Source organism: Salmo salar, chromosome 14 (assembly GCF_965601325.2).
Source record: "Salmo salar chromosome 14, fSalSal1, whole genome shotgun sequence".
Classification (NCBI taxonomy): domain Eukaryota; kingdom Metazoa; phylum Chordata; class Actinopteri; order Salmoniformes; family Salmonidae; genus Salmo; species Salmo salar.
The window spans coordinates 95,491,141-95,517,500 of record NC_138304.1 but is presented as its reverse complement, the minus strand read 5'-3'; the positions used below and the strand labels follow the sequence as shown (position 1 = coordinate 95,517,500).

Genomic DNA, 26,360 nt, shown 5'->3' with positions numbered 1-26,360 from the left:
TGAGAAAACAAAAAGATAATTACTTAACACATTGGAAAGAATTAACAAAAGAACCGAGCAAACTAGAATTCTATTTGGCCCTAAACGGAGAGTACACAGTGGCAGAATACCTGACCACTGTGACTGACCCAAACTTAAGGAAAGATTTGACTCTGTACAGACGCAGTGAGCATAGCCTTGCTATTGAGAAAGGCCGCCGTAGGCAGACCTGGTTCTCAAGAGAAGACAGGCTATGTGCACACTGCCCACAAAATGAGGTGGAAACGAGATGCACTTCCTAACCTCCTGCCCAATGTATGACCATATTAGAGATACATATTTCCCTCAGATTACGCAGATCCACAAAGGATTTGAAAACAAACCCAATTTTGATAAACTCCCATATCTACTGGGTGAAATACCACAGTGTGCCATCACAGCAGCAAGATTAGTGACCTGTTGCCACAAAAAAAGGTCAACCAGTGAAGAACAAACACCACTGTAAATATAACCCATATTTATGCTTATTTATTTTCCCTTTTATACTTTAATCATTTGTACATCGTTACAGCACTGTATTTACCTAACTTGACATTTGTAATGTCTTTATTGTTTTGGAACTTATGTCGTTCTACCCCTAAAAAAGCAGTTAACCCACTGTTCCTAGGTCGTCATTACAAATAAGAATATGTTCTTAACTTGCCTTGCCTAGTTAAATAAAACATTTTTTTCAAATCACCACAGCACACATAACATAATGCCCCCAACATACAGCTGAAGTGGGAAGTTTACGTACACCTTAGCCAAATACATTTAAACTCTGTTTTTCACAATTCCTGAAATTTAACCCTAGTCAAAATTCCCTGTCTTAGGTCAGTTAGGATCACCACTTTATTTTAAGAATGTGAAATGTCAGAATAATAGTAGAGAGAATGGTTTATTTCATCTTTTATTTCTTTCATCACATTCCCATTGGGTCAGAAGTTTACATACACTCAATTAGTATTTGGTAGCATTGCATTTAATTTGTATAACTTGGGTCAAATGTTTCGGGTAGCCTTCCACAAGCTTCCCACGATAATTTTGGCCCATTCCTCCAGATAGAGCTGGTGTAACTGAGTCAGGTTTGTAGGCCCCCTTGCTCGCACACACTTTTTCAGTTCTGCCCACAAATTTTCTATGGGATTGAGGTCAGGGCTTTGTCATGGCCACTCCAATACCTTGACTTTGTTGTCCTTAAGCCATTTTTCCACAACTTTGGAAGTATTCTTGGGGTCATTGTCCATTTGGAAGACCCATTTGCGACCAAGCTTTAACTTCCTGACTGATGTCTTGGGATGTTGCTTCAATATATCCACATAATTTTCCTACCTCATGATGCCATCTATTTTGTGAAGTGCACCAGTCCCTCCTGCAGCAAAGCACCCCCACAACATGATGCTGCCACCCCCGTGCTTCACGGTTGGGATGGTGTTCAAATCATATTTCAAATCAAATGTATTTATAAAGCCCTTCTAACATCAGCTGATATCTCAAAGTGCTGTACAGAAACCCAGCCTAAAACCCCAAACAGCAAGCAATGCAGGTGTAGAAGCACGTGTTCTTCGGCTTTCAAGCCTCCCCCTTTTTCCTCCAAACATAACGATGGTCATTATGGCCAAACAGTTCTATTTTTGTTTCATCAGACCAGAGGTCATTTCTCCAAATAATACAATCGTTGTCCCAATGTGTAGTTGCAAACCGTAGTCTGGCTTTCTTTTATGGTGGTTTTGGAGCAGTGGCTTCTTCCTTGCTGAGCGGCTTTTCAGGTTATGTCGATATAGGACTCGTTTTACTGTGGATATAGATACTTTTGTACCTGTTTCCTCCAGCATCTTCACAATGTCCTTTGCTGTTGTTCTGGGATTGATTTGCACTTTTCGCACCAAAGTGCGTTCATCTCTAGGAGACAGAACGCGTCTACTTCCTGAGTAGTATGACGGCTGCGTGGTCCCATGGTGTTTATACTAGCGTACTATTGTTTGTACAGATGGACATGGTACCTTCAGGCATTTGGAAATTGTTCCCAATGATGAACCAGACTTGTGGAGGGCTACAATTTTGGCTGATTTCTTTTGATTTTCCCATGGTGTCAAGCAAAGAGACACTGAGTTTGAAGGTAGGCCTTGAAATACATCCACAGGTACACCTCCAATTGACTCAAATAATATCAATTACCCTATCAGAAGCTTCTCAAGCCATGACATCATTTTCTGGAATTTTCCAAGCTGTTTAAAGGCAGAGTCAACTTAGTGTACTTCAATTGTACATATTATCATAACACACAGAGCTGTTATCATAACTCTCAACAACAGCACACATGCATACACAGACTGAGACAGCTGCTTTTTTGAGGAAAGTTTTAGTTGTCACCTACCTTAGTTCAGTGCGTGGACTCAGATGCTCTGGATAAGAGTGTCTGTTTAATGATCAACATGTATAACGTGGAGAGAGAGTGAGAGAGCACAGCATTGAAATATTAATGTGGTAATTACAATGATGATGTTTTGACAATCAAATGAGACGATACGCCGCAATCAAGCCACTGCAAAACAATCAAGTCATGATCTTCCCATACCCTACTGATACCAATACCTTAGGCTGGGTTTCCTATGGCACCCTATTTTACATGAAGTGCACCATTTTTGACCAGTGCCAAAGAGCTCTGGTCTAAAATAGTGCACTATATAGGGAATATGGTGTAATTTGGGATGCCGCCTCAGCAGACATACAGTAAAAGGCATTATGTCCCATGTCTGCTAATTAGCTGCAATTAGCATACGGGGCTAACGAGTACGAGCAAGCCAATGACTGTTGTAATGTGTTGGGGGTATAGAGGTTATTGGTGATTCTTTAGCTTTGACACTTCCTTCTTGCAACATGAATTTCACAGGAACAGAAGATACACTTAGATTGGTGTAGGAAATGAGAGAGAATGAGAGAGAATGACAGTTGGTAATTCAATATTTGTCTATGAAAGAAAGTTGTTTTCTTGATATTTTTCTCTCTGTCTTTCTCCCACTCTCCCATCTCTCACCCTCCTCCCCCTTCTCTATCTCTCTCTCTCCCTCCCACCTTGTCGCCCTCTCTCTCTCTCTCTCTCTCGCTGTCTCTCGCTGTCTCTCTCTCTCGCTCTCTCTCTCCTCTCTCTTTCTCCTCTCTCTCTCTCTCTCTCTCTCTCTCTCTCTCTCTCTCTCTCTCTCTTTCTCTCTCTCTCTCTCTCTCTCTCTTTCTCTCTCTCTCTCTCTCTCTCTCTCTCTCCCTCCCACCTTGTCGCTCTCTCTCTCTCTCTCTCTCTCTCTCTCTCTCTCTCTCTCTCTCTCTCTCTCCCCCATGCCCAGGTTTCTCCTGGTACGGCCCATCTCATGCGTATATTGGAGGACTTTATCCATCTGATTGGAGAGGATCAGAAACCCTTCCAGAGTTTCCTGGTGGTCACCAACAACCTCAGTGAGTAGTCAGTTTAACACTCACAGGTAGGGGTACAAAATCACAGTAACTTTCCCCAAACTCCCAGGTTTTCAAGAAATTCTGGTTAGAGGATTCCAGTATTTCCTGCTTATTCCCTTTGGGTGTCTTATTCCCTGTGGGTATATTATTCCCTGTGGGTATCTTATTCCCTTTGGGTATCTTATTCCCTTTGGGTATCTTATTCCCTGTGGGAATCTTACCCCCCCTAGAGTCGATATCCGCATCCCGTGGAAATCTAATTAGTGTGATAAAGAATCCCCATAAAAATCTTTGAGTTTAAGCTAGAGATGCGTTGGATACGTCTCAATCCACTGCATAAGCCGAAGTCGCACTTCCGCATCTGCTGTGAAAGGTGACAGAGCTAGCGCAGTGTGTGTCAGACCAGGAGACATCCCAGGAGACAATCAGTCTTCTCACAAAATGGTGTTCTCTGTTTTGCTCTACAACCTCTACAAGCGTCTTAGGACTCGTCTGAAGTCGGTTCAGACGATCTGACAACTTCTGTATCGTCCGAACAGTTTTGGCACTAATATGACCTCTCTGTGGAAAGGAGAGATTCTCATGAACACGTCCGTGATGGTTGTTTTGCTATAGGACACCCACAGGCCTCACAATACTTCTCTGAAGGTCCGCCGGTACCAGTTGAAAAAATGAATGGAAGTCCTGTATATATGGAGATTGTTTACTGCCAAAAATAAGGGGTTAAATACAGATCTTTCTTTTATCTCGCAGATATAGGACAGACACTTCCTAAAAATCTTCCTTTACATTTTTTGGGGGTTGGGACTGTTGTTGTTCCATGAAGTGAATTTGTTATTCAATGCGTTTGTATGAGTTAATAGCAGTAAACCCAAATCCAATTTTACATCAAATTATTTTTTATACTTCAAGGGGTCTTAAAATTGAAAATCAAATAGCAAAATGATCCTTGATATGACCTTAAAACAATTCCATATAGCTTAGTAGTAACCCCCCGGCTTAGACAGGGCTTACTATAGACTGTAATGGGTTATTCCCTGTGGTTATCTTATTCCCTCTGGATATCTTGGGGATATGTACCAGCATTTTTGCAGTCTTATCCTCAACACTCCCAATTGTCAGTAATCATAACTCAAATAAATTCTTAGTTATTTTGTCACAAGTTTGCCTTTCCATTAGTCAGCACCTCTCTACCTATTTTGGGTGTTCGTCAACTCACGTTTTTTTTCTCCATAGAGATAACGATGTGTTTTATCTCCATAGAGATAACAATATGTTTTATCTCCATAGAGATAACGGTATGTTTGGTCTCCATAGAGATAACGATGTGTTTTATCTCCATAGAGATAACGATGTGTTTTATCTCCATAGAGATAACGATATGTTTTATCTCCATAGTGATAACAATATGTTTTTTCTCCATAGAGATAACGATGTGTTTTATCTCCATAGAGATAACGATGTGTTTTATCTCCATAGTGATAACAATATGTTTTGTCTCCATAGAGATAACGGTATGTTTTATCTCCATAGTGATAACAATATGTTTTATCTCCATAGAGATAACGATGTGTTTTATCTCCATAGTGATAACAATATGTTTTATCTCCATAGAGATAACGATGTGTTTTATCTCCATAGTGATAACGATGTGTTTTATCTCCATAGTGATAACAATATGTTTTATCTCCATAGAGATAACGGTATGTTTGGTCTCCATAGAGATAACGATGTGTTTTATCTCCATAGTGATAACGATGTGTTTTATCTCCATAGTGATAACAATATGTTTTATCTCCATAGAGATAACGGTATGTTTGGTCTCCATAGAGATAACGATGTGTTTTATCTCCATAGAGATAACGATGTGTTTTATCTCCATAGAGATAACGATATGTTTTATCTCCATAGAGATAACGGTATGTTTGGTCTCCATAGAGATAACGATGTGTTTTATCTCCATAGAGATAACGATATGTTTTATCTCCATAGTGATAACAATATGTTTTTTCTCCATAGAGATAACGATGTGTTTTATCTCCATAGAGATAACGATGTGTTTTATCTCCATAGTGATAACAATATGTTTTGTCTCCATAGAGATAACGGTATGTTTTATCTCCATAGTGATAACAATATGTTTTATCTCCATAGAGATAACGATGTGTTTTATCTCCATAGTGATAACAATATGTTTTATCTCCATAGAGATAACGATGTGTTTTATCTCCATAGTGATAACAATATGTTTTGTCTCCATAGAGATAACGGTATGTTTGGTCTCCATAGAGATAACGATGTGTTTTATCTCCATAGTGATAACGATGTGTTTTATCTCCATAGTGATAACAATATGTTTTATCTCCATAGAGATAACAGTATGTTTGGTCTCCATAGAGATAACGATGTGTTTTATCTCCATAGTGATAACGATGTGTTTTATCTCCATAGTGATAACAATATGTTTTATCTCCATAGAGATAACGGTATGTTTGGTCTCCATAGAGATAACGATATGTTTTATCTCCATAGTGATAACAATATGTTTCATCTCCATAGTGATTACAATACAGCGAGAGCCCGTGACAGCGGTCTCCAGTGACATCAACTTCCCCATGAAGGGCAGGAGGGGAATGAAGGACTGGGCTCGTTCCGCAGAAGACAAACTCTACATCCCCAAAGAGGTCTTCACCCTGACTTCTGAAGGTAAGATGGTCTTCATCATCATCTTCATCATCATAATCACATGCCTCATAATGAAATATGGCTTCATGCATCCTGTAAAGACTTCCCCTGACCTTACCACACTGATGTCAAGATGTCCTCACAAGGTGAATAATTCAGGTGATCATAACTTTAACCTCTGATCAGAGAAAGCCTGATGTGTAACAGATTTACCCAGACCCATGGAATTATTGAATACTAGTTTCTGATTGGCTTGAAGGGCATTCTAGGGCATGCATTATTTCCCTATAGCGCACAGTATATTTGCACAGTAGAATTCAATGGCTATAGTTAATTTGTTACATGTTGTAGGTTTGAGCTGCTTTGAAAGCAAAAGTCTAGTATACTAGCTGTCTAGTATCTAATAAACTTGCTAGTTACTTCAGTGGATGTTGAACACATTTCTACCGGCAAATGTTTTAAATTATAGCCATTGTATAAAAGGGATGATCAACTCGGGGCTCTATGTGTTTTCTGGAAAATAATGCAACTCCGTGGAAGGTCAGTTCCACTCTGCTAGTGCGCCATGAACACACACGTTCATTATTTTCCATAGAGTGCTTAGATAGCCCCTTGTTGATTATCCCTTATATATATCATTGAACAATTGTCTTACATCCTACTTTGAACGCCACTTCAAATTGATCAGCACTTCTTACAGTCAAACTGTATTCCCCAACAAGATATCCCTTCGAAATTCCACGTATTATGGATGAACGTCTATTTTTGACGAATTAATTCCACTTGGTTAAAGGGTTAATTCCACATGGTTACAGGGTTAATTCCTCATGGTTACAGGGTTAAAACAGAAATAACTCAAATGTTAACAGTTTAGCCATTAATTCTGTGTGGTTAAAGTTGGGGCTATGGTTTGGTGAAGGCTTAAAATGAAATAATTTATAAAGACTCGCTATTACCATCAAGTAGGCTTGCTAGAGCATTGTAAACTGTGGTGGCGCAGTGCTCTGAGCAGTACATTGTGAACTGTGGTGGCGCAGTGCTCTGAGCAGTACATTGTGAACTGTGGTGGTGCAGTGCTCTGAGCAGTACATTGTGAAAGTGGTGGCGCAGTGCTCTGAGCAGTACATTGTGAACTGTGGTGGCGCAGTGCTCTGAGCAGTACATTGTGAAAGTGGTGGCGCAGTGCTCTGAGCAGTACATTGTGAACTGTGGTGGCGCAGTGCTCTGAGCAGTACATTGTGAACTGTGGTGGCGCAGTGCTCTGAGCAGTGCATTGTGAACTGTGGTGGCGCAGTGCTCTGAGCAGTACATTGTGAACTGTGGTGGCGCAGTGCTCTGAGCAGTGCATTGTGAACTGTGGTGGCGCAGTGCTCTGAGCAGTACATTGTGAACTGTGGTGGCGCAGTGCTCTGAGCAGTACATTGTGAACTGTGGTGGCGCAGTGCTCTGAGCAGTACATTGTGAACTGTGGTGGTGCAGTGCTCTGAGCAGTACATTGTGAACTGTGGTGGCGCAGTGCTCTGAGCAGTGGCTATCCTCAGGACCTTTTCAAATGTCTGAAATCTAAGTATTTTTCTAGTGATTAGGCTAATATTCCCATGCCATACTTTGCAGAGAGGTAGGTAGGTAGGTAGGTAGGTAGGTAATCATTGATAATCCTTGAGATGCTTCTACAACTTAATTGGTCATGATTTGGAAAGGCACACAGTTGACAGTGCATGTCAGAGCAAAAACTAAGCCATGAGGTCGAAGGAATTGTCCGTAGAGGTCCGAGACAGGATTGTGTCAACGCACAGATCTGGGGAAGGGTACCAAAACATTTCTGCAGCATTGAATGTCCCAAGACTCGGGGGAGAAGGGCCTTGGTCGGAGAGGTGACCAAAAAGCTGATGGTCACTCTGACAGAGCTCAGAGTTCCTCTGTGGAGATGGAAGAAGCTTCCAGAAGGACAACCATCTCTGCAGCATGAGATTCAACTCTTTGGCCTGAATGCCAAGCGTCACGTCTGGAGGAAACCTGGCACCATTCCTACGGTGAAGCATAGTGGTGGCAGCATCGTGCTGTGGGGATGTTTTTCAGCGGCAGGGAGACTATTCAGGATCAAGGCAAAGATGAATGGATCAAAGTACAGAGAGATCCTTGATGAAAACCCGCTCCTGTGCGCTTAGGACCTCAGCGAAGATTCACCTTCCAACAGGACAACAACCCTAAGCACACAGCCAAGACAACGCAGGAGTGGCTTCGGTACAAGTCTCTGAATGTCCTTGAGTGGCCCAGCCAGAGCCCAGACTTGAACCCGATCTAACATCTCTGGAGAGACCTTAAAATAGCTCTGAAGCAACACTCCCCATCCAACCTGACAGAGCTTGAGAGGATCTGCAAAGAAGAATGGGAGAAACTCCCCAAATGCAGATGTGCCAAGCTTGTAGCATCATACCCGAGAAGACTCGATGCTATAATTGTTGCCAAAGGCACTTCAACTAAGTACTGAGTAAAGGGTCTAAAAACGTGTGCAAATTATATATTTCAGTTTCATAGATTTTATAAATTAGCAAACATTTCTAAAAAGCAGAGTTTACTTTGTCAATCAGGGGAATTGTGTGTAGATTGACGAGGGAAAAAAACTATTTAATCAATTTTAGAAAAAGCCTGTAACGTAACAAAATGTGGAAAAAGTCAAGAGGTCTGAATACTTTCTGAAAGCATTGTAGACAGATAGATAGACAGACAGAGATAGAGAGACATGACCTCTATAATAACACAGGCCCCACAGGAAAGTACACACACTCCTGCCATCCCCATGAAAGGTTAGCCTGGTGTCAGACTGTGTCTGGCAGCTCTGTCTGGCTCTGAGGACACAGCTATTCTCTCTCTCTCTCTCTCTCTCTCTCTCTCTCTCTCTCTCTCTCTCTCTCTCTCTCTCTCTCTCTCTGTCTCTCTCTCTCTCTCTCCCTCTCTCTCTCTCTCGCTCTCTATCTCACTCACTATCTCTCTCTTTATCTCTCTCTTTATCTCTCTCTCTCTCTCTATCTCACTCACTATCTCACTCACTATCTCACTCACTATCTCTCTATCTCTCTCTCACTCTCTGGCTCTCTCCTACTCTCCTACTCTCACCGTCTCTCTCCATCTGCCTCTCTTTCTCGCTCTCTCCTTCCTCCCCTCTCTCTCTGCTGCATCCTCTCTCTTCCTCATCCCCTCTCTCTCCCTCATCCCTTGTCTCGCCCTCATACCTTGTCTCTCTCCCTTATCCCCTCTCTCACACCCTCATCGGCTCTCTCTCCCTCATCCCCTCTCTCTCTCTCTCCCTCATCCCCTCTCACTCTCTCATCCCTTTTCTCTCTCCCTCATCCCCTCTCTCTCTGCCACACCCTCTCTCTCCCTCATCCCCTCACTTTCTCACTCATCCCCTCTCTCTCTCCCTCATCCCCTCACTCTCTCACTCATCCCCTCTCTCTCTCTCCCTCATCCCCTCTCTCTCCCTCATCCATTCTCTCTCTCCCTCACCCTCTCTCTCCCTCATCCCCTGTCTTTCCCTCATTCCCTCTCTTTCTCCCTGATCCCCTCTCTCTCCCTCATCCCCCTCTCTCTCTCCCTCATCCCTTATCTATCTCCCTCATCCCCTCTCTCTCTGCCGCACACTCTCTCTCCCTCATCCCCTCTCTCCCCCTCATCCCCTCACTCTCGCCCTCATCCCCCCTCTCTCTCCCTCATCCCCTCACTCTCTCCCTCATCCCGTCTCTCCCCCTCATCCCCTCTCTCTCTCCCTCATCCCCTCTCTCTCCCTCATCTCCTCTCTCACACCCTCATCGGCTCTCTCTCGCCCTCATCCCCTCTCTCTCTCTCATCCCCTCTCTCTCTCTCATCCCTTATCTCTCTCCCTCATCCCCTCTCTCTCTGCTGCAACCTCTCTCTCTCCCTCATCCCCTCTCTCTCTCTCCCTCATCCCCCCTCTCTCCCTCATCCCCTCTCTCCCTCATCCCCCCTCTCTCTCCCTCATCCCCCCTCTCTCTCCCTCATCCCCTGTCTCTCCCTCATCCCCTCTCTCTCTCTCTCATCACTTATCTCTCTCCCTCATCCCCTCTCTCTCTGCTGCAAACTCTCTCTCTCCCGAATCCCCTCTCTCTCTCTCTCTCTCTCCTCATCCCTTATCTCTCTCCCTCATCCCCTCTCTCTCTGCTGCAACCTCTCACTCTCCCTCATCCCCTCTCTCTCTCTCCCTCATCCCCTGTCTCTCTCCCTCATCCCCTCTCTCCCTCATCCCCCCTCTCTCTCCCTCATCCCCTCTCTCTCCCTCATCCCCTCACTCTCGCCCTCATCCCCCCTCTCTCTCCCTCATCCCCTGTCTCTCTCTCTCCCTCATCCTCTCTCTCCCTCATCCCCCTCTCTCCCTCATCCCCCCTCTCTCTCCCTCATCCCCCCTCTCTCTCCCTCATCCCCTCTCTCTCCCTCATCCCCTCACTCTCGCCCTCATCCCCCCTCTCTCTCCCTCATCCCCTGTCTCTCTCCCTCATCCTCTCTCTCCCTCATCCCCCCTCTCTCCCTCATCCCCTCTCTCCCTCATCCCCCCTCTCCCTCATCCCCTCCTCTCTCTCTATCTCTATCGCTCACTCTCCCTGACAGGGCCTTTCTCTTCCTCTGTGTCTCCCTCCATAGTCACAGTCATGACTAAAGAATTGCAGTGGTTGGAGGTCAGTGGCTCCATTCACTGGCAGTGCAGAGAGCTCATTGTGACCAGTGGTCTGATGTTTATCAAAGTGTTTGGTTCATTTAACCTGTTACCAAAGCCATTCTCCCACAGACAGTCCCACTGATAGGCTCAATAGGATTGAGAATTGCACACACGCGCACACACACGCGAATTAGTTTATACACACACACACAAACACACACACACACACACACACACACACACAAACACGCAAGCAAGCAAGCACACGCAAACACAGACATGTACACACACACACACACACACACACACACACACACACACACACACACACACACACACACACACACACACACACACACACACACACACACACACACACACACACACACTGGCCAATGATAGACTCATGACTCGCTCCACAGCCCAAGGCCTGGCTTGTTCACTGATCCATAAGATGACACTGACCCAGAGCTATAGACTGGTTAAGACACTCCTAGACTGCATATACACAGATACTGTAGATCTATGCACTAGTTCTATGACACACAGACACACACACACACACACACACACACACACACACACACACACACACACACACACACACACACACACACACACACACACACACACACACACACACATTCACATTCAACCTCATAAGATACAATGATCCAATGACAGCCCAGAAGGTCAGGGCTTAATAAAGAAATGGATACATGACATGGTCTATTCATTTATACACAGTACTAAAACACAACCTATTACACCGCTGACCCTTAACGTACATCTGCAACAGATACCAATGGCATACTGCCAATGTCTTAGATATAACTGGCTTTCATGGATGCGTTGGAGCTTCATCTCAGTCTGTATACGCTCTAGTTTGATAGGCCAGTCTCAAGATCACGTTTTGTCATTTTCTATTTCAGTTGGCAGCTAACGGTTAGCCAACACTCATTTAAACGCTAGCTAACGGTTAGCAAACACTCATTTAAACGCTAGCTAATGGTTAGCAAACACTAATTTAAACGCTAGCTAACGGTTAGCCAACACTCATTTAAACGCTAGCTAACGGTTAGCAAACACTCATTTAAACGCTAGCTAATGGTTAGCAAACACTAATTTAAACGCTAGCTAACGGTTAGCAAACACTCATTTAAATGCTAGCTAGCGGTTAGCCAACACTCATTTAAACGCTAGCTAATGGTTAGCAAACACTAATTTAAACGCTAGCTAACGGTTAGCCAACACTCATTTAAACGCTAGCTAACGGTTAGCCAACACTCATTTAAACACTTTAAAAAGAATGGGGTGACCAAATTATATTAGAGGAAAATGTATTGATTAAAGTTTGTGTGACTGAATGGACTTCTGGTCTCAATCAGGATGTCTGTAATGAGTTTGTGGTCAGGTCAAGTGTAGGAGTGTCACCCCTCACTCCCACCAAGACACTTTCATCCACAATATAACGGGGCATCTCATTTGCATGTTCATGCACACTGCCTTCAATTACGATCCATCACAGTGACTGCTCTTCGTCGTTGACTTTGATCATCTCTCTCTCTCTCTCTCTCTCTCTCTCTCTCTCTCTCTTTCTCTCTTGCTCTCTCTCTCTGTTAGATATTGGATGACTCACCCCATGTGCCTGAGTATTTTCCCTCCTTTATTTTCCTTTCTACTCCCTCCCTCCCTCCTCCATCCTTGGTTCCCTGCCTCCTCCCCCCCCCCCCCCCCCCCTCAATCCCTACCTCCCTTCCTTCCCTCCAGACAGGGTGACATTTAAAGAGGGACACCACCTCTCTCTGGGAGAGATCTGCTCTCTGCGACACACTGCTCCAGGGAGAGAGGGATGGAGGGAGAAAAATAAAAGGGGGGAAGCAGAGGAAGCACAGAGTAGAAAGAGTGGCTTTGGCCTGTTGAAGGGATGAAGGGGTGAAATACTTGCTTTGGTAATGCAAACATATGTTTCCCATGCCAATAAAGCCCCTTCAATTGAATTGAATTGAATAGGGAGGGAACAAAGAATTTGGAGAGAAAAGTTCTGAAAAGAAAAAGCAAGGAGGTAGTTGAAAATGGAAAGATAGGGTTGAGGAGGGAGGAAGTCTAGACGGATGAGGGGAGAATGACGTGGTCTGAATTCAGTACAAGAGGCTATTTATCTTTTCCCTTTCACTTCTAAATGTCATTCTCTATCTATTGGTTTTCAACTCCTCAAATCAAACTGTAATGGTCACATACACATATTTATCAGATGTTATTGGTCACACATACACATATTTATCAGATGTTATTGGTCACGTACACATATTTATCAGATGTTATTGGTCACACGTACACATAGTTATCAGATGTTATTGGTCAGATACACATATTTATCAGATGTTATTGGTCACGTACACATATTTATCAGATGTTATTGGTCACACATACACATAGTTATCAGATGTTATTGGTCACATACACATATTTATCAGATGTTATTGGTCACATACACATATTTATCAGATGTTATTGGTCACGTACACATGTTTATCAGATGTTATTGGTCACATACACATGTTTATCAGATGTTATTGGTCACGTACACATATTTATCAGATGCTATTGGTCACGTACACATATTTATCAGATGTTATTGGTCACACGTACACATATTTATCAGATGTTATTGGTCACATACACATATTTATCAGATGTTATTGGTCACATACACATATTTATCAGATGTTATTGGTCACGTACACATGTTTATCAGATGTTATTGGTCACATACACATATTTATCAGATGTTATTGGTCACGTACACATATTTATCAGATGCTATTGGTCACGTACACATATTTATCAGATGTTATTGGTCACACGTACACATATTTATCAGATGTTATTGGTCACACACACATATTTATCAGATGTTATTGGTCACACACACATATTTATCAGATGTTATCGCAGGTGTAGTGAAATGCTTATGTTCCTTTCCCCAACAGTGTTGTAATACCTGACAATACAAAACAATGCACACAAATCCCAACATTAAAAGAAAGGAACTAAGAAATGAGCAATGTCAGAGTCCGGAATATACATTTAAACTCAGCAAAAAAAAAGAATTCGTAAAAATACAAATAACTTCACAGATCTTCATTGTAAAGGGTTTAAACACTGTTTCCAATGCTTGTTCAACAAACAATTAATGAGCATGCACCTGTGGAACGGTCGTTAAGACAACAACAGCTTACAGACGGTAGGCAATTAAGGTCACAGTTATGAAAACTTAGGACACTAAAGAGGCCTTTCTGCTGACTTTGAAAAACACCAAAAGAAAGATACCCAGTGTCCCTGCTCATCTGTCTGTGTGAACGTGCCTTAGGCATGCTGCAAGGAGGCATGAGGACTGCAGATGTGGGCATGGCAATAAATTGCAATGTCCGTACTGTGAGACGCCTAAGACAGCGCTACAGGGAGACAGGACGGACAGCTGATCGTCCTCACAGTGGCAGACCACGTGTAACAACACCTGCACAGGATCGGTACATCTGAACATCACACCTGCGGGACAGGTACAGGATGGCAACAACAACTGCCAGAGTTACACCAGGAACGCACAATCCCTCCATCAGTGCTCAGACTGTCCGCAATAGGCTGAGAGAGGCTGGACTGAGGGCTTGTAGGCCTGTTGTAAGGCAGATCCTCACCAGACATCACCTGCAACAACGTCGCCTATGGGCACAAACCCACCGTCGCTGGACCAGACAGGACTGGCAAAAAGTGCTCTTCACTGATGAGTCACGGTTTTGTCTCACCAGGGGTGATGGTCTGATTCGCGTTTATCGTCGAAGGAATGAGCGTTACACCGAGGCCTGTACTCTGGAGCGGGATCAATTTGGAGGTGGCGGGTCCGTCATGGTCTGGGGCGGTGTGTCACAGCATCATTGGACTGAGCTTGTTGTCATTGCAAGCAATTTCAATGCTGTGCGTTACAGGGAAGACATCCTCCTCCCTCATGTGGTACCCTTCCTGTAGGCTCATCCTGACATGACCCTCCAGCATGACAATGCCACCAGCCATACTGCTCGTTCTGTGCGTGATTTCCTGCAAGACAGGAATGTCAGTGTCCTGCCATGGCCAGTGAAGAGCCCGGATCTCAATCCCATTGAGCATGTCTGGGACCTGTTGGATCGGAGGGTGAGGGCTAGGGCCATTCCCCCCAGAAATCTCTGGGAACTTGTAGGTGCCTTGGTGGAAGTGTGGGGTAACATCTCACAGCAAGAACTGGCAAATCTGGTGCCGTCCATGAGGAGGAGATGCACTGCAGTACTTAATGCAGCTGGTGGCCACACCAGATACTGACTGTTACTTTTGATTTTGACCCCCCCCCCCTTTGTTCAGGGACACATTATTTCATTTCTGTTAGTCACATGTGTGTGGAACTTATTCAGTTTATGTCTCAGTTGTTGAATCTTGTTATGTTCATACAAATATTTACACATATTAAGTTTGCTGAAAATATACGCAGTTGACAGTGAGGACGTTTCTTTTTCTGCTGAGGTTATTTTTCTGGGATGGTGTGTGTAGACATTATGGACAGTATATGCATAGAAAAGGTGTGTACAGCAGTAGTTATATAGGATGTTGTGTGTAGACATTATGGACAGTATATGCATAGGAAAGGTGTGTACAGCAGTAGTTATATAGGATGTTGTGTGTAGACATTATGGACAGTATATGCATAGAAAAGGTGTGTACAGCAGTAGTTATATAGGATGTTGTGTGTAGACATTATGGACAGTATATGCATAGGAAAGGTGTGTACAGCAGTAGTTATATATAGGATGTTGTGTGTAGACATTATGGACAGTATATGCATAGAAAAGGTGTGTACAGCAGTAGTTATATAGGATGTTGTGTGTAGACATTATGGACAGTATATGCATAGAAAAGGTGTGTACAGCAGTAGTTATATAGGATGTTGTGTGTAGACATTATGGACAGTATATGCATTGAAAAGGTGTGTACAACAGTAGTTATATAGGATGGTGTGTATAGACAGTAGTTAAATAGGATTTGGGGTATAGACATTATGGACTTTATATGAATAGAAAAGTTGTGTACAGCAGTAGTTATATGGGATGGTGTGTATAGACATTATGGACAGTATATGCATTGAAAAGGTGTGTACAACAGTAGTTATATAGGATGGTGTGTATAGACATTATGGACAGTATATGCATTGAAAAGGTGTGTACAACAGTAGTTAAATAGGATGGTGTGTATAGACATTATGGACAGTATATGCATTGAAAAGGTGTGTACAACAGTAGTTATATAGGATGGTGTGTATAGACAGTAGTTAAATAGGATGGTGTGTATAGACATTATGGACTGTATATGCATTGAAAATGTGTGTACAGCAGTAGTTATATAGGATGGTGTGTATAGACAGTAGTTATATAGGATGGTGTGTATAGACAGTAGTTAAATAGGATGGTGTGTATAGACATTATGGACTGTATATGAATAGAAAAGTTGTGTACAGCAGTAGTTATATATGATGGTGTGTATAGACAGTGGTGGAAAAAGTACCCAATTGTCATACTTGAGTAAAAGTAAAGATACTTTAATAGAAAATGACTCAAGTAAAAGTGAAAGTCACCCAGTAAAATAATACTTCATTAAATGTATTTGGTTTTAAATATACTTAAGTATCAAAAGTAAAAGTATAAACCATTTCAAATTCTTTATATGAATCAAACCAGACGGCACAATTATTTAATTTCTACTGATAGTCAGGGGCACACTCCAACACTCACACATCATTTACAGATAGCCAGGGGCACACTCCAACACTCACACATCATGTACAAAATAAGCATGTGTGTTTAGTGAGTCCGCCAGATCAGAGGCAGTAGGGATGACCAGGGATGTTCTCTTGATAAGTGTGTGAGTTAGACCATATTCCTGTTCTCCTAAGCATTCAAAATGTAATGAATATTTTTGGGTGTCAGGATAAATGTATGGAGTGAAAAGTACATTATTTTCTTCAGGAATGTAGTGAAGTAAAAGTAAAAGTTGTCAAATATATACATTGTAAAGTAAAGTGCAGATACGAAAAAAACCGACTTAATAAGTAGTACTTTCAGGTAGTTTTACCTAAGCACATTATGGACAGTATATGAATAGAGCAGTAGACCTCGACTAGAATACAGTAAAGTACGGAGCTGTGAGGGGAACGGCACCTCCGTACCTTCAGGCTCTGATCAGGCCCTACACCCAAACAAGGGCACTGCGTTCATCCACCTCTGGCCTGCTCGCCTCCCTACCTCTGAGGAAGCACAGTTCCCGCTCAGCCCAGTCAAAACTGTTCGCTGCTCTGGCACCCCAATGGTGGAACAAGCTCCCTCACGACGCCAGGACAGCGGAGTCAATCACCACCTTCCGGAGACACCTGAAACCCCACCTCTTTAAGGAATACCTAGGATAGGATAAAGTAATCCTTCTAACCCCCCCCCCCCCTAAAAGATTTAGATACACTATTGTAAAGTGGTTGTTCCACTGGATATTATAAGGTGAATGCACCAATTTGTAAGTCGCTCTGGATAAGAGCGTCTGCTAAATGACTTAAATGTTAAATGTAAATATACATATGAACCTTTAACCTTCTTCCTGGACAGGTGATCTGCTGTTTGGACTGTAGCCTTTGGGCCTCCATGGGATAAGTACCAGTCATGTATTTCCTCAAATCAATTTATATTGATAACTGTTATGTTTGTGTCTTTCAGAAACAGAAACGGAGACCTCGTATTTTGTCATCGGAGCCATCCTTTATCGAACCTTAGGAGTCATCCTTCCTGCCCCCAAGTAAGTATGTTTCCTATTCCATTAAAAAGTGTTTGCAATTAATTTAGCTTATCTCTCTCTCATCCATCATTCTTCATCTCCAAAGCCTTAAACCTTGCCATCGCAGATTATCCCACTACCGCTAGCACTTCCTGGAATTCCCCACTCCTGCTAATCCCATTATATGGGAACTACCGGAGAAGTGGGAAGAGTTTATCATTCAGGAGGGCTTAACTGTCCCGGTCAGACTGATCCTTCCTAACGCTATGGTGACAAACAGATGGCAGTGCTTTGGTGTCAGGTCTTCCATGTCATGGTTATTAGGATTAGATATGGAATTATACACTTTAATCACTAAAGATGTGTGACAGAAATCAATCCTGAGAAATGACCGGAGATCCATTGCCTTTTTATTTCTACCTTCCTTCTCTATTGGTAATCTTCTCCCTAGATGTGATGTTATTCTGCTCAGATATTCCTTTCTTCATTCCTTGCTCCCTTTCTCCATTTTTTTATTACATTTTTTTATTTTTTATTTAACCTTCAGTAAACTAGGCAAGTCAGTTAAGAATAAATTCTTATGTACAATGACGGCCAACACCGGCCAAACCCGGACGATGCTGGGCCAGTTTGGCACCGCCCTACGGGACTCCCAGTTGTGATACAGGAGTGTAAACGTTACACTGTCTCCTTCCTCTAACTCCCTCCCCTCTCTTTCCCCATATGTTTATTTCTTAATGGTCCTGTCCCTATTATTCAGGTCAGGTGATATTATTCAGGTCAGGTTACATTACTCAGGTCAGGTGATATTACTCAGGTCAGGTGATATTACTCAGGTCAGGTGATATTATTCAGGTCAGGTGATATTACTCAGGGCTGGTGATATTACTCAGGTCTGGTGATATTACTCAGGGCTGGTGATATTACTCAGGGCTGGTGATATTACTCAGGGCTGGTGATATTACTCAGGGCTGGTGATATTACTCAGGTCAGGTGATATTACTCAGGGCTGGTGATATTACTCAGGGCTGGTGATATTACTCAGGTCTGGTGATATTACTCAGGGCTGGTGATATTACTCAGGTCAGGTGATATTACTCAGGTCAGGTGATATTACTCAGGGCTGGTGATATTACTCAGGGCTGGTGATATTACTCAGGGCTGGTGATATTACTCAGGGCTGGTGATATTACTCAGGGCTGGTGATATTACTCAGGGCTGGTGATATTACTCAGGTCTGGTGATATTACTCAGGGCTGGTGATATTACTCAGGGCTGGTGATATTACTCAGGGCTGGTGATATTACTCAGGGCTGGTGATATTACTCAGGGCTGGTACTAGTTATTCCCTATATAGTGAACTACTTTCGACCAGGGCCCATAGTTATTCCCTATACTACCTTTGACCAGGGCCCAGAGTTATTCCCTATATAGTGAACTACTTTTGACCAGGGCCCAGAGTTATTCCCTATATAGTGAACTACTTTTGACCAGGGCCCAGAGTTATTCCCTGTATAGTGAACTACTTTTAACCAGGGCCCAATATTGTGCCATTTGGGATGGATACCCATGGTAGTGAAGTGCTCCTCTTGTCTGGTGTCTGTTGAATGCTAATATGTTGAGGACTGTTTATTTGTTTAGGGTCTTGACTCTTGGTTGCATTGGGTTTCTGTGTCTCATCAAGATGGTCTTGTATTTTGGGGATTTTTAACCAGATTAATTCTCTCTCCATTTTCGCTCCTTTATTCTTCCTTTTTCTTTCTCTCACTTTTTCTTTCTCTTTCTTCCCCCCTCTCTGTCTCGCTCTCTTTCTGTCTTTCTCTATCTCTCTCTGTCTTTCTATCTCTTCTCTCTCTCTCTTCCCTCTCTCTCTCTCTCTCTGTATTTCTCTCTCTCTCTTTCTCGCCTTTCTCTCTCTTCCCTCTCGCTCTCTCATCTATCTCTCTCTCTTTCTCGCCTTTCTCTCTCTTCCCTCTCGCTCTCTCATCTATCTCTCTCTCTCTCTCGCTCTCTCTCTTCCCTCTCTCTCTCGCTGTCTTTCTCTCATGTCCTCTCACTCTCTCTCTCTCTCGCTCTCTCTTTCTTTAACTCTCTCTCTGTCTCTCCTCTCTTCATTCTCTTCTCTCTCTCTTTTTTCTTCTCTCTCTGTCTTTTCTCTCTCTCCTCTCTCTCAATTTCATTTTAAGGGCTTTTTTGGCATGGAAAACATATGTTTTCATTGCCAAAGCAAGTGAAATAGATAATAAACAAAATTTAAATAAATTTGAAAATAACTTCCAAAAGAATAAAAACATTTCAAATGTCATATTATGTCTATTTACAATGTTGTAACGATGTGCTCTTTCTGTTACTCTCTCTCTCTCTCTCTCTCTCTCTCTATCTCTTCCCTCTCTCTCTCTCTCTTATTCTCTCTCTCTCTCTCTCTCTCTCTCTCACTCAATCTCTTCTCTCTCTCTCTCTCTCTCTCTCTCTCTCTCTCTCTCTCTCTCTCTCTCTCTCTCTCTCTCTCTCTCTCACTCTATGTCTTCTCTCTCTCTCTCTCACTCAATCTCGTCTCTCTCTCTCTCGCTCTCTCTCTCTCACTCTATCTCTCTCACTCTATGTCTTCTCTCTCTCTCTATCTCTCTCTTTAGAGCCCCTGCTGTGATCAACTCTAAGATTCTGACGGTGACAGTCCGACCAGAACCCAAACCCAGTGAACCCATGGTGGTGGTGGAGCTGTCCCCACTGCTCAATGTGAGTATAACATGGAATAGCCTGATAATGATGTGTCATAGCCTGATAATGATGTGTCATAGCCTAATAATGATGTGGCATAGCCTGATTATGATGTGGCATAGCCTGATAATGATGTGGCATAGCCTGATAATGATGTGTCATAGCCTGATAATGATGTGGCATAGCCTGATAATGATGTGGCATAGCCTGATAATGATGTGGCATAGCCTGAGTGTTACAGTACTCCTTCACATCCTTGTCTGTGGCTTTTCAATGAGAACAGAACTGGAGAGTTTAATGAGAGACTCTGTCCTGCAACAATGAGCCACTGTAGATGGTTGACCTTACAGCTCAGTGGACCACTGTAGACTGTTGGTTGACCTTACAACTCAGTGGACCACTGTAGACTGTTGGTTGACCTTACAGCTCAGTGGACCACTGTAGACTGTTGGTTGACCTTACAGCTCAGTGGACCACTGTAGACTGTTGGTTGACCTTACAGCTCAGTGGACCACTGTAGACTGTTGGTTGACCTTACAGCTCAGTGGACCACTGTAGACTGTTGGTTGACCTTACAGCTCAGTGGACCACTGTAGACTGTTTCCATTACAGCACATTGAACCACCATAGACTGTTGACCTTACAACTCAGTACACCACTGTAGACTGCTTGGTAATCTGGTGGTCTGCAGCTGTTGGGGGGGATGACCTTGGCCAAGGGGCAGCAGGTAGCCTAGTGGTTAGAGCATTGGACTAGTAACCGAAAGGTTGCAAGACCGAATCCCCGAGCTGACAAGGTAGAAATCTGTCGTTCTGCCCATGAACAAGGCAGTTAACCCACTGCTCCCCGGTAGGCTGTCATTGTTAATGAGAATTTGTTCTTAACTGACTTGCCTAGTTAAATAAAATAAAATAACTTTTTTAAGGTATGTGTGTGTTCTTGCTTGTGTGTGTGTGTGTGTGTGTGTGTGTGTGTGTGTGTGTGTGTGTGTGTGTGTGTGTGTGTGTGTGTGTGTGTGTGTGTGTGTGTGTGTGTGTGCATATGTGAGTCATGCCCTGCAGCTGTTGGTGGGTAGTGACCTTGGCCGGAAGCCAACGCCAAGATGCTGAAGTAGCGCCATGGCGACAGATGTTGGCGGAGGGGGGAGGCAGAGGGGAGGGGAGGAGGGGTATGTTGGGGTTCCTGTACTGAACATTGTTCTTACCGTGAAGACATCTTTTCCCAACTGTCAATACACCTTCCCAATGACGGCCAGTGTGTGTGTGTGTGTGTGTGTGTGTGTGTGTGTGTGTGTGTGTGTGTGTGTGTGTGTGTGTATGTGTGTGTGTGTGTGTGTGTGTGTGTGTGTGTGTGTGTGTGTGTGTGTGTATGTGTGTGTGTGTGTGTGTGTGTGTGTGTGTGTGTGTGTGTGTGTGTGTGTGTGTGTGTGTGTGTGTGTGTGAATATAAAGATGTAGGTTTATGAATACAACATATAAAGACTATATCATTTACATTTACATTTACGTCATTTAGCAGACGCTCTTATCCAGAGCGACTTACAAATTGGTGCATTCACCTTATGATATCCAGTGGAACAACCACTTTACAATAGTACATCTATATCTTTATTTTTTATTCTTTAATTTTTTTATATTTTTTTATATATATATCCACAGATGTTAGTATTTAGTCTTCTGGAAGGTAGCCTATTGATGGAGCAGAAAGCATCATTATATGATGTCTGTGCTAAAGACAGAGGCAGACAGCGTGGGAGTACCCTTTTGTCAGTCACAATGGAACTAGCGTTAGCATGCGGCTAGCCCGTCTGACTGGTGATTGATGGCTGAATGCTAGCAGACGCCGCTACGCCACGTAGCATCGGCGGCTAATGCGCTCTGAGGGACTTGTGATGTAGATGACACCGTTGTGTGAGTGAGCTGAAACGTAGAGCTGTCATCCCATGCAAACTCTGGTTCACAGCGTGATGATGCATCACTCCTTCTTCTGTCGTTGTGGAAATCACCTTTCTGACAAGAAGGGGACAGGTGGAAGTGAGGGTCTCACCGCAATGTGCACTATACAGTCAGGACAGATGGACTATACTATGACCTTGACCAGGGAGGGAGCGATAGAGAGGGAGTGAGTGAGGGAATGAGGGAGGAAGGAAGGAAGGTAGAAACTTAGGGGGCATCTCAATCCAGGCTGCATCACATCCGGCCGTGATTGGGAGTCCCATAGGGCGGCACACAATTGGCCCAGCGTCGTCCGGGTTAGGGGAGGGTTTGGCCGGTGTAGGCCATCATTGTAAATACGAATTTATTCTTAACTGACTTGCCTAGTTATATAAAGGTTTAAAATAATAATAATCATAATAAAAGTAGCCTCAACTCTTCTTTCCGTTCCAATAAAAGGAGGAGATTTGAATGACCAAGAGGCGTAACAGCTCTACAGTTTGGTTAGAGTCCTGCACATCCATTATAAACAGCAGGGCAACATTCTGGGGCCCATACGGCTCTGGTCAAAAGGAATGGACTAAATGGCTCTCTGTTTAGTACACTATATAGGGTGTCACTTGGGACATATGCCTAGGCAACATCCTCAGTCCCCATACACAACAAAATGAGGGTTCTTTGAGAAGGGAGGAACCATAATGACTCAGTTTAACCTTTGATCTCTTCAAGGGTTCTTTGCTCTTTTAGTGATAATTAAAATGTAGAGGAGGCGGCTCATTGGAGCATTTTGGGGCGTGGTTTGCTAACAGCTCTTTTTGTGCAACTGTGAGTGGGAGTCCTGTGTGGCTCAGTTGGTAGAGCATGCCAGGATTGTGGGTTTGTGTCCCACGTTTGATTCCCATGTGGGACCTGTACGAAAAGGTACAAGTCGCTCTGGATAAGAACGTCTGCTAAATGACCAAAGAATATATAAAAAAATGAAAGGTCATTGCAGTTTATCTAATGTGTTGTGTTATGCAATTCCATATTCTACAGTATTTGACTATGACATGCGATGGTGTGTTGTGAAATGCCAATGTATGGCCTTGTGTAAATGGAGAACGGTTGACTGAATCAGTCAGTGGTTCTCACTTCTCTCCTCAGGGATCCCCAGTTGTAGCTCATTTGATTCAACTTGTCAATTAACACAATAATAACACCTATGGAATTTTAACAGTATAATATGGCTGACCAGAATAAATAGAATATAAAACCCTGTATGGTTCTTTAAAAGGATCAACAAAGAACCTTTAAGATTGAGACAGGTTCTTTATAGAACCGTTCTCCATAAAGGTTCTATAAAGAACCACAAAAAGGGTGCTATATAGCCCCAAAAATGTTAGTTTTTTTTACCACAGTGGAATCCTATTGTAGTGCCATATATAACCTTTTTAATGGTTACAAGCCAAAGAAACTCTATCTCCTGTAGAAGTATTTTCTTTAAACAAGGGAAGAGTAAGTAGTGTGCAGGGGACCAGTGTAATAATGTCCTCCACCACCAGAGGGAGACTCCCCTTCATTAACAGATGGGCCTCAAAGGGAAGCTTGAATTATGCATGGTCACAATATAAGGACTGATAGATGTAGAGAGGCACCCTTCCTCCACTACCTCCCCAGAGATGGCTTCTATCTATGGGTAGCTGAAACGGAAATGGCTATGATTTCCTTTTCTTCGCTGGAGGACAAGGAAATTATGTATTTAGATGCTAAAAGTGTGGTCTTCTCTGTATCTGAGTGCACTAAAGTGAATAGGTTTATTCGTACACTGCAACCAACCATCTTTTCTCTGATAGGATTGGCTCTCCTGATTGTCTGAATTAAGTCAATGATTAGTTTAATGGTCGTGGTAATGCTTGGCTGGAATAGAGAGCTACTTCATCAGGTCATAGACTGGACTAGACTGGACACTCCTAAAATCCAAATAACTGTTGGTTGATTCGTCCTCAGTAGAATTAAACACATTGAGACCTATAGAGTGAATGGAACAAGTCCAGATGATTCAATTAGACCAGAGCAATCTATTCACTTATCACGCCGATCACTGGTGGGGTGAGCGTGGATGAGTCAATTGGAGTGAATCGATTCACTGATCGATTCCCTGATTGAGTCGTGGAGAATCATCCTCAGTAATGCTATATGAACCACTAAGCTTTGATTAGCCAATCAAAGGCCGTTTTACTCCGTGGAATTGGCTTTGTCTCAAGTGAATCGATGGATTAGGAATGAGTCTGCAGAATGGGCTGCTTGTCTAGACTTTGAGTAGAGCTGTTTGTGTTTAGATTTAGAGACTGTCCTGGTCTCTCTCTCTCTCTCTCTCTCTCTCTCTCTCTCTCTCTCTCTCTCTCTCTCTCTCTCTCTCTCTCTCTCTCGCTCTCTCCATCTCAATCAATCAATCAAATGCATTTATTAGCTATTTTTACATCAGCCGATGTCACAAAGTGCTGTACAGAAGCCCAGCCTAAAACCCCAAACAGCAAGCAATGCAGATGTAGAAGCACTGTGGCTAGGAAAAACTCCCTAGAAAGGCCAGAACCTAGGAAGAAACCTAGAGAGAGAACAGGCTGAGAGGTGGCCAGTCCTCTTCTTGCTGTGCCGGGTGGAGATTATAACAGAACATGGCCAAGATGTTCAAACGTTCATAGATGACCAGCAGGATCAAATAATAATAATCACAGTGGTTGTAGAGGGTGCAACAGGTCAGCACCTCAGGAGTAAATGTCAGTTTGCTTTTCATATATCTCTCTCTCCCCCCTCCCCCCCCCCTCTCTCTCTCTCTCTCTCTCTCTCTCTCTCTCTATCTCGCCCCTCTCTCTCTCTCCGATCTCTCTGTCCCCCTCTCTCCTCTCTCTCGATCTCTCTGTCCGCCTCTCTCTCCTCTCTCTCTCTCCCCTCTCTCCCCCCCCCTCTCTCTCTCTCTATCTCTCTCTCTCCCCCCTCTCTCTCTCTCTCTCTCTCTCCACCCTCTCTCTCTCTATATCTCTCTCTCCCCCCTCTCTCTTTCTCTCTTTATATCTCCTCGTTGACACACAATCTCTGTCCCCTCCAGCAGTAGCTGTTTCACTGTCTGTCCTCCGGCAAATACATGTTCTCCCTCCCTTTGTCTTGTACTTTCTCTTCCTTTGTCTGTCTGTTTACCTCTTCTTCCATCCTCCACACACCTTCACTTGTTTTCCTCAGGCAGTGAACAGTTTCTCACTTCCGTTTTCCAGCTCCCCCTCTCCTCTGGTAGTAACAGTTCATATTTTCTTGTCGTCTTTTGTCTCTTTCAGGGCACATCAGATCCTCAGTGTGTTGTCTGGGACTATGGGAACCTGTAAGTCACTTTTATTATCTACACACAGACACACACGCCTGCGTGCACGGATGCACTCACACACACTTACGCACGCGCACACATACACGCAAACTCTCAAATACATATTCAATCTGCCTGCTCATTGCTTTTGGGTAGCCGCACTGTTGGATGATTGTGTGTGTGTGTGTGTGCGTGTGTGTGTGTGTGTGTGTGTGTGTGTGTGTGTGTGTGTGTGTGTGTGTGTGTGTGTGTGTGTGTGTGTGTGTGTGTGTGTGTGTGTGTGTGTGTGTGTGTGTGGGGGGGGGGGGGGGGTTAATCTAATAGCTCTGTTTTCTTCCATTCATTAATACAGTGAAAACAGTTTCCAGCCGCAGTTTTAATTGCATAATTAAATGAGTCAATGAGAATAAACACAGGATTGTCTCTATGCTCAACTGCTCAAAGGCAACTTTCATCACATTTTTTATTTGGTTTCTTTTTTATTTAAATTGGTCTTAAATTGTGCTGTGATGCCACTCTTGGGAGAATTTGAATTGAATATTTTGATGATATAAAATAGAAAATGTTGGATGTGTAATATATAAAGTTAAATTAAAACTACAAAGCCTTTGGTGAGCAGTGGAAATAATTTCCTTTTGAAGAATAATGTACACAATCAATTAATCAACAGCTGACCTAACAGGCGGAATCTGTAGTCACACATACCCTAC

General features: G+C 43.3%; 1 protein-coding gene across 1 annotated transcript in view; it reads left to right on the top strand.

Moving 5' to 3' along the window:
* LOC106592038 (adhesion G protein-coupled receptor B2) overlaps positions 1-26,360 on the top strand; it is a 468,281-nt gene that overhangs the window by 275,677 nt on the left and 166,244 nt on the right. Inside the window, 5 exon segments of the mRNA XM_045694922.2 lie at positions 3,360-3,468; positions 6,028-6,174; positions 17,608-17,686; positions 20,299-20,401; positions 25,625-25,668. Coding sequence (XP_045550878.2) covers positions 3,360-3,468; positions 6,028-6,174; positions 17,608-17,686; positions 20,299-20,401; positions 25,625-25,668 — 482 coding nt within the window.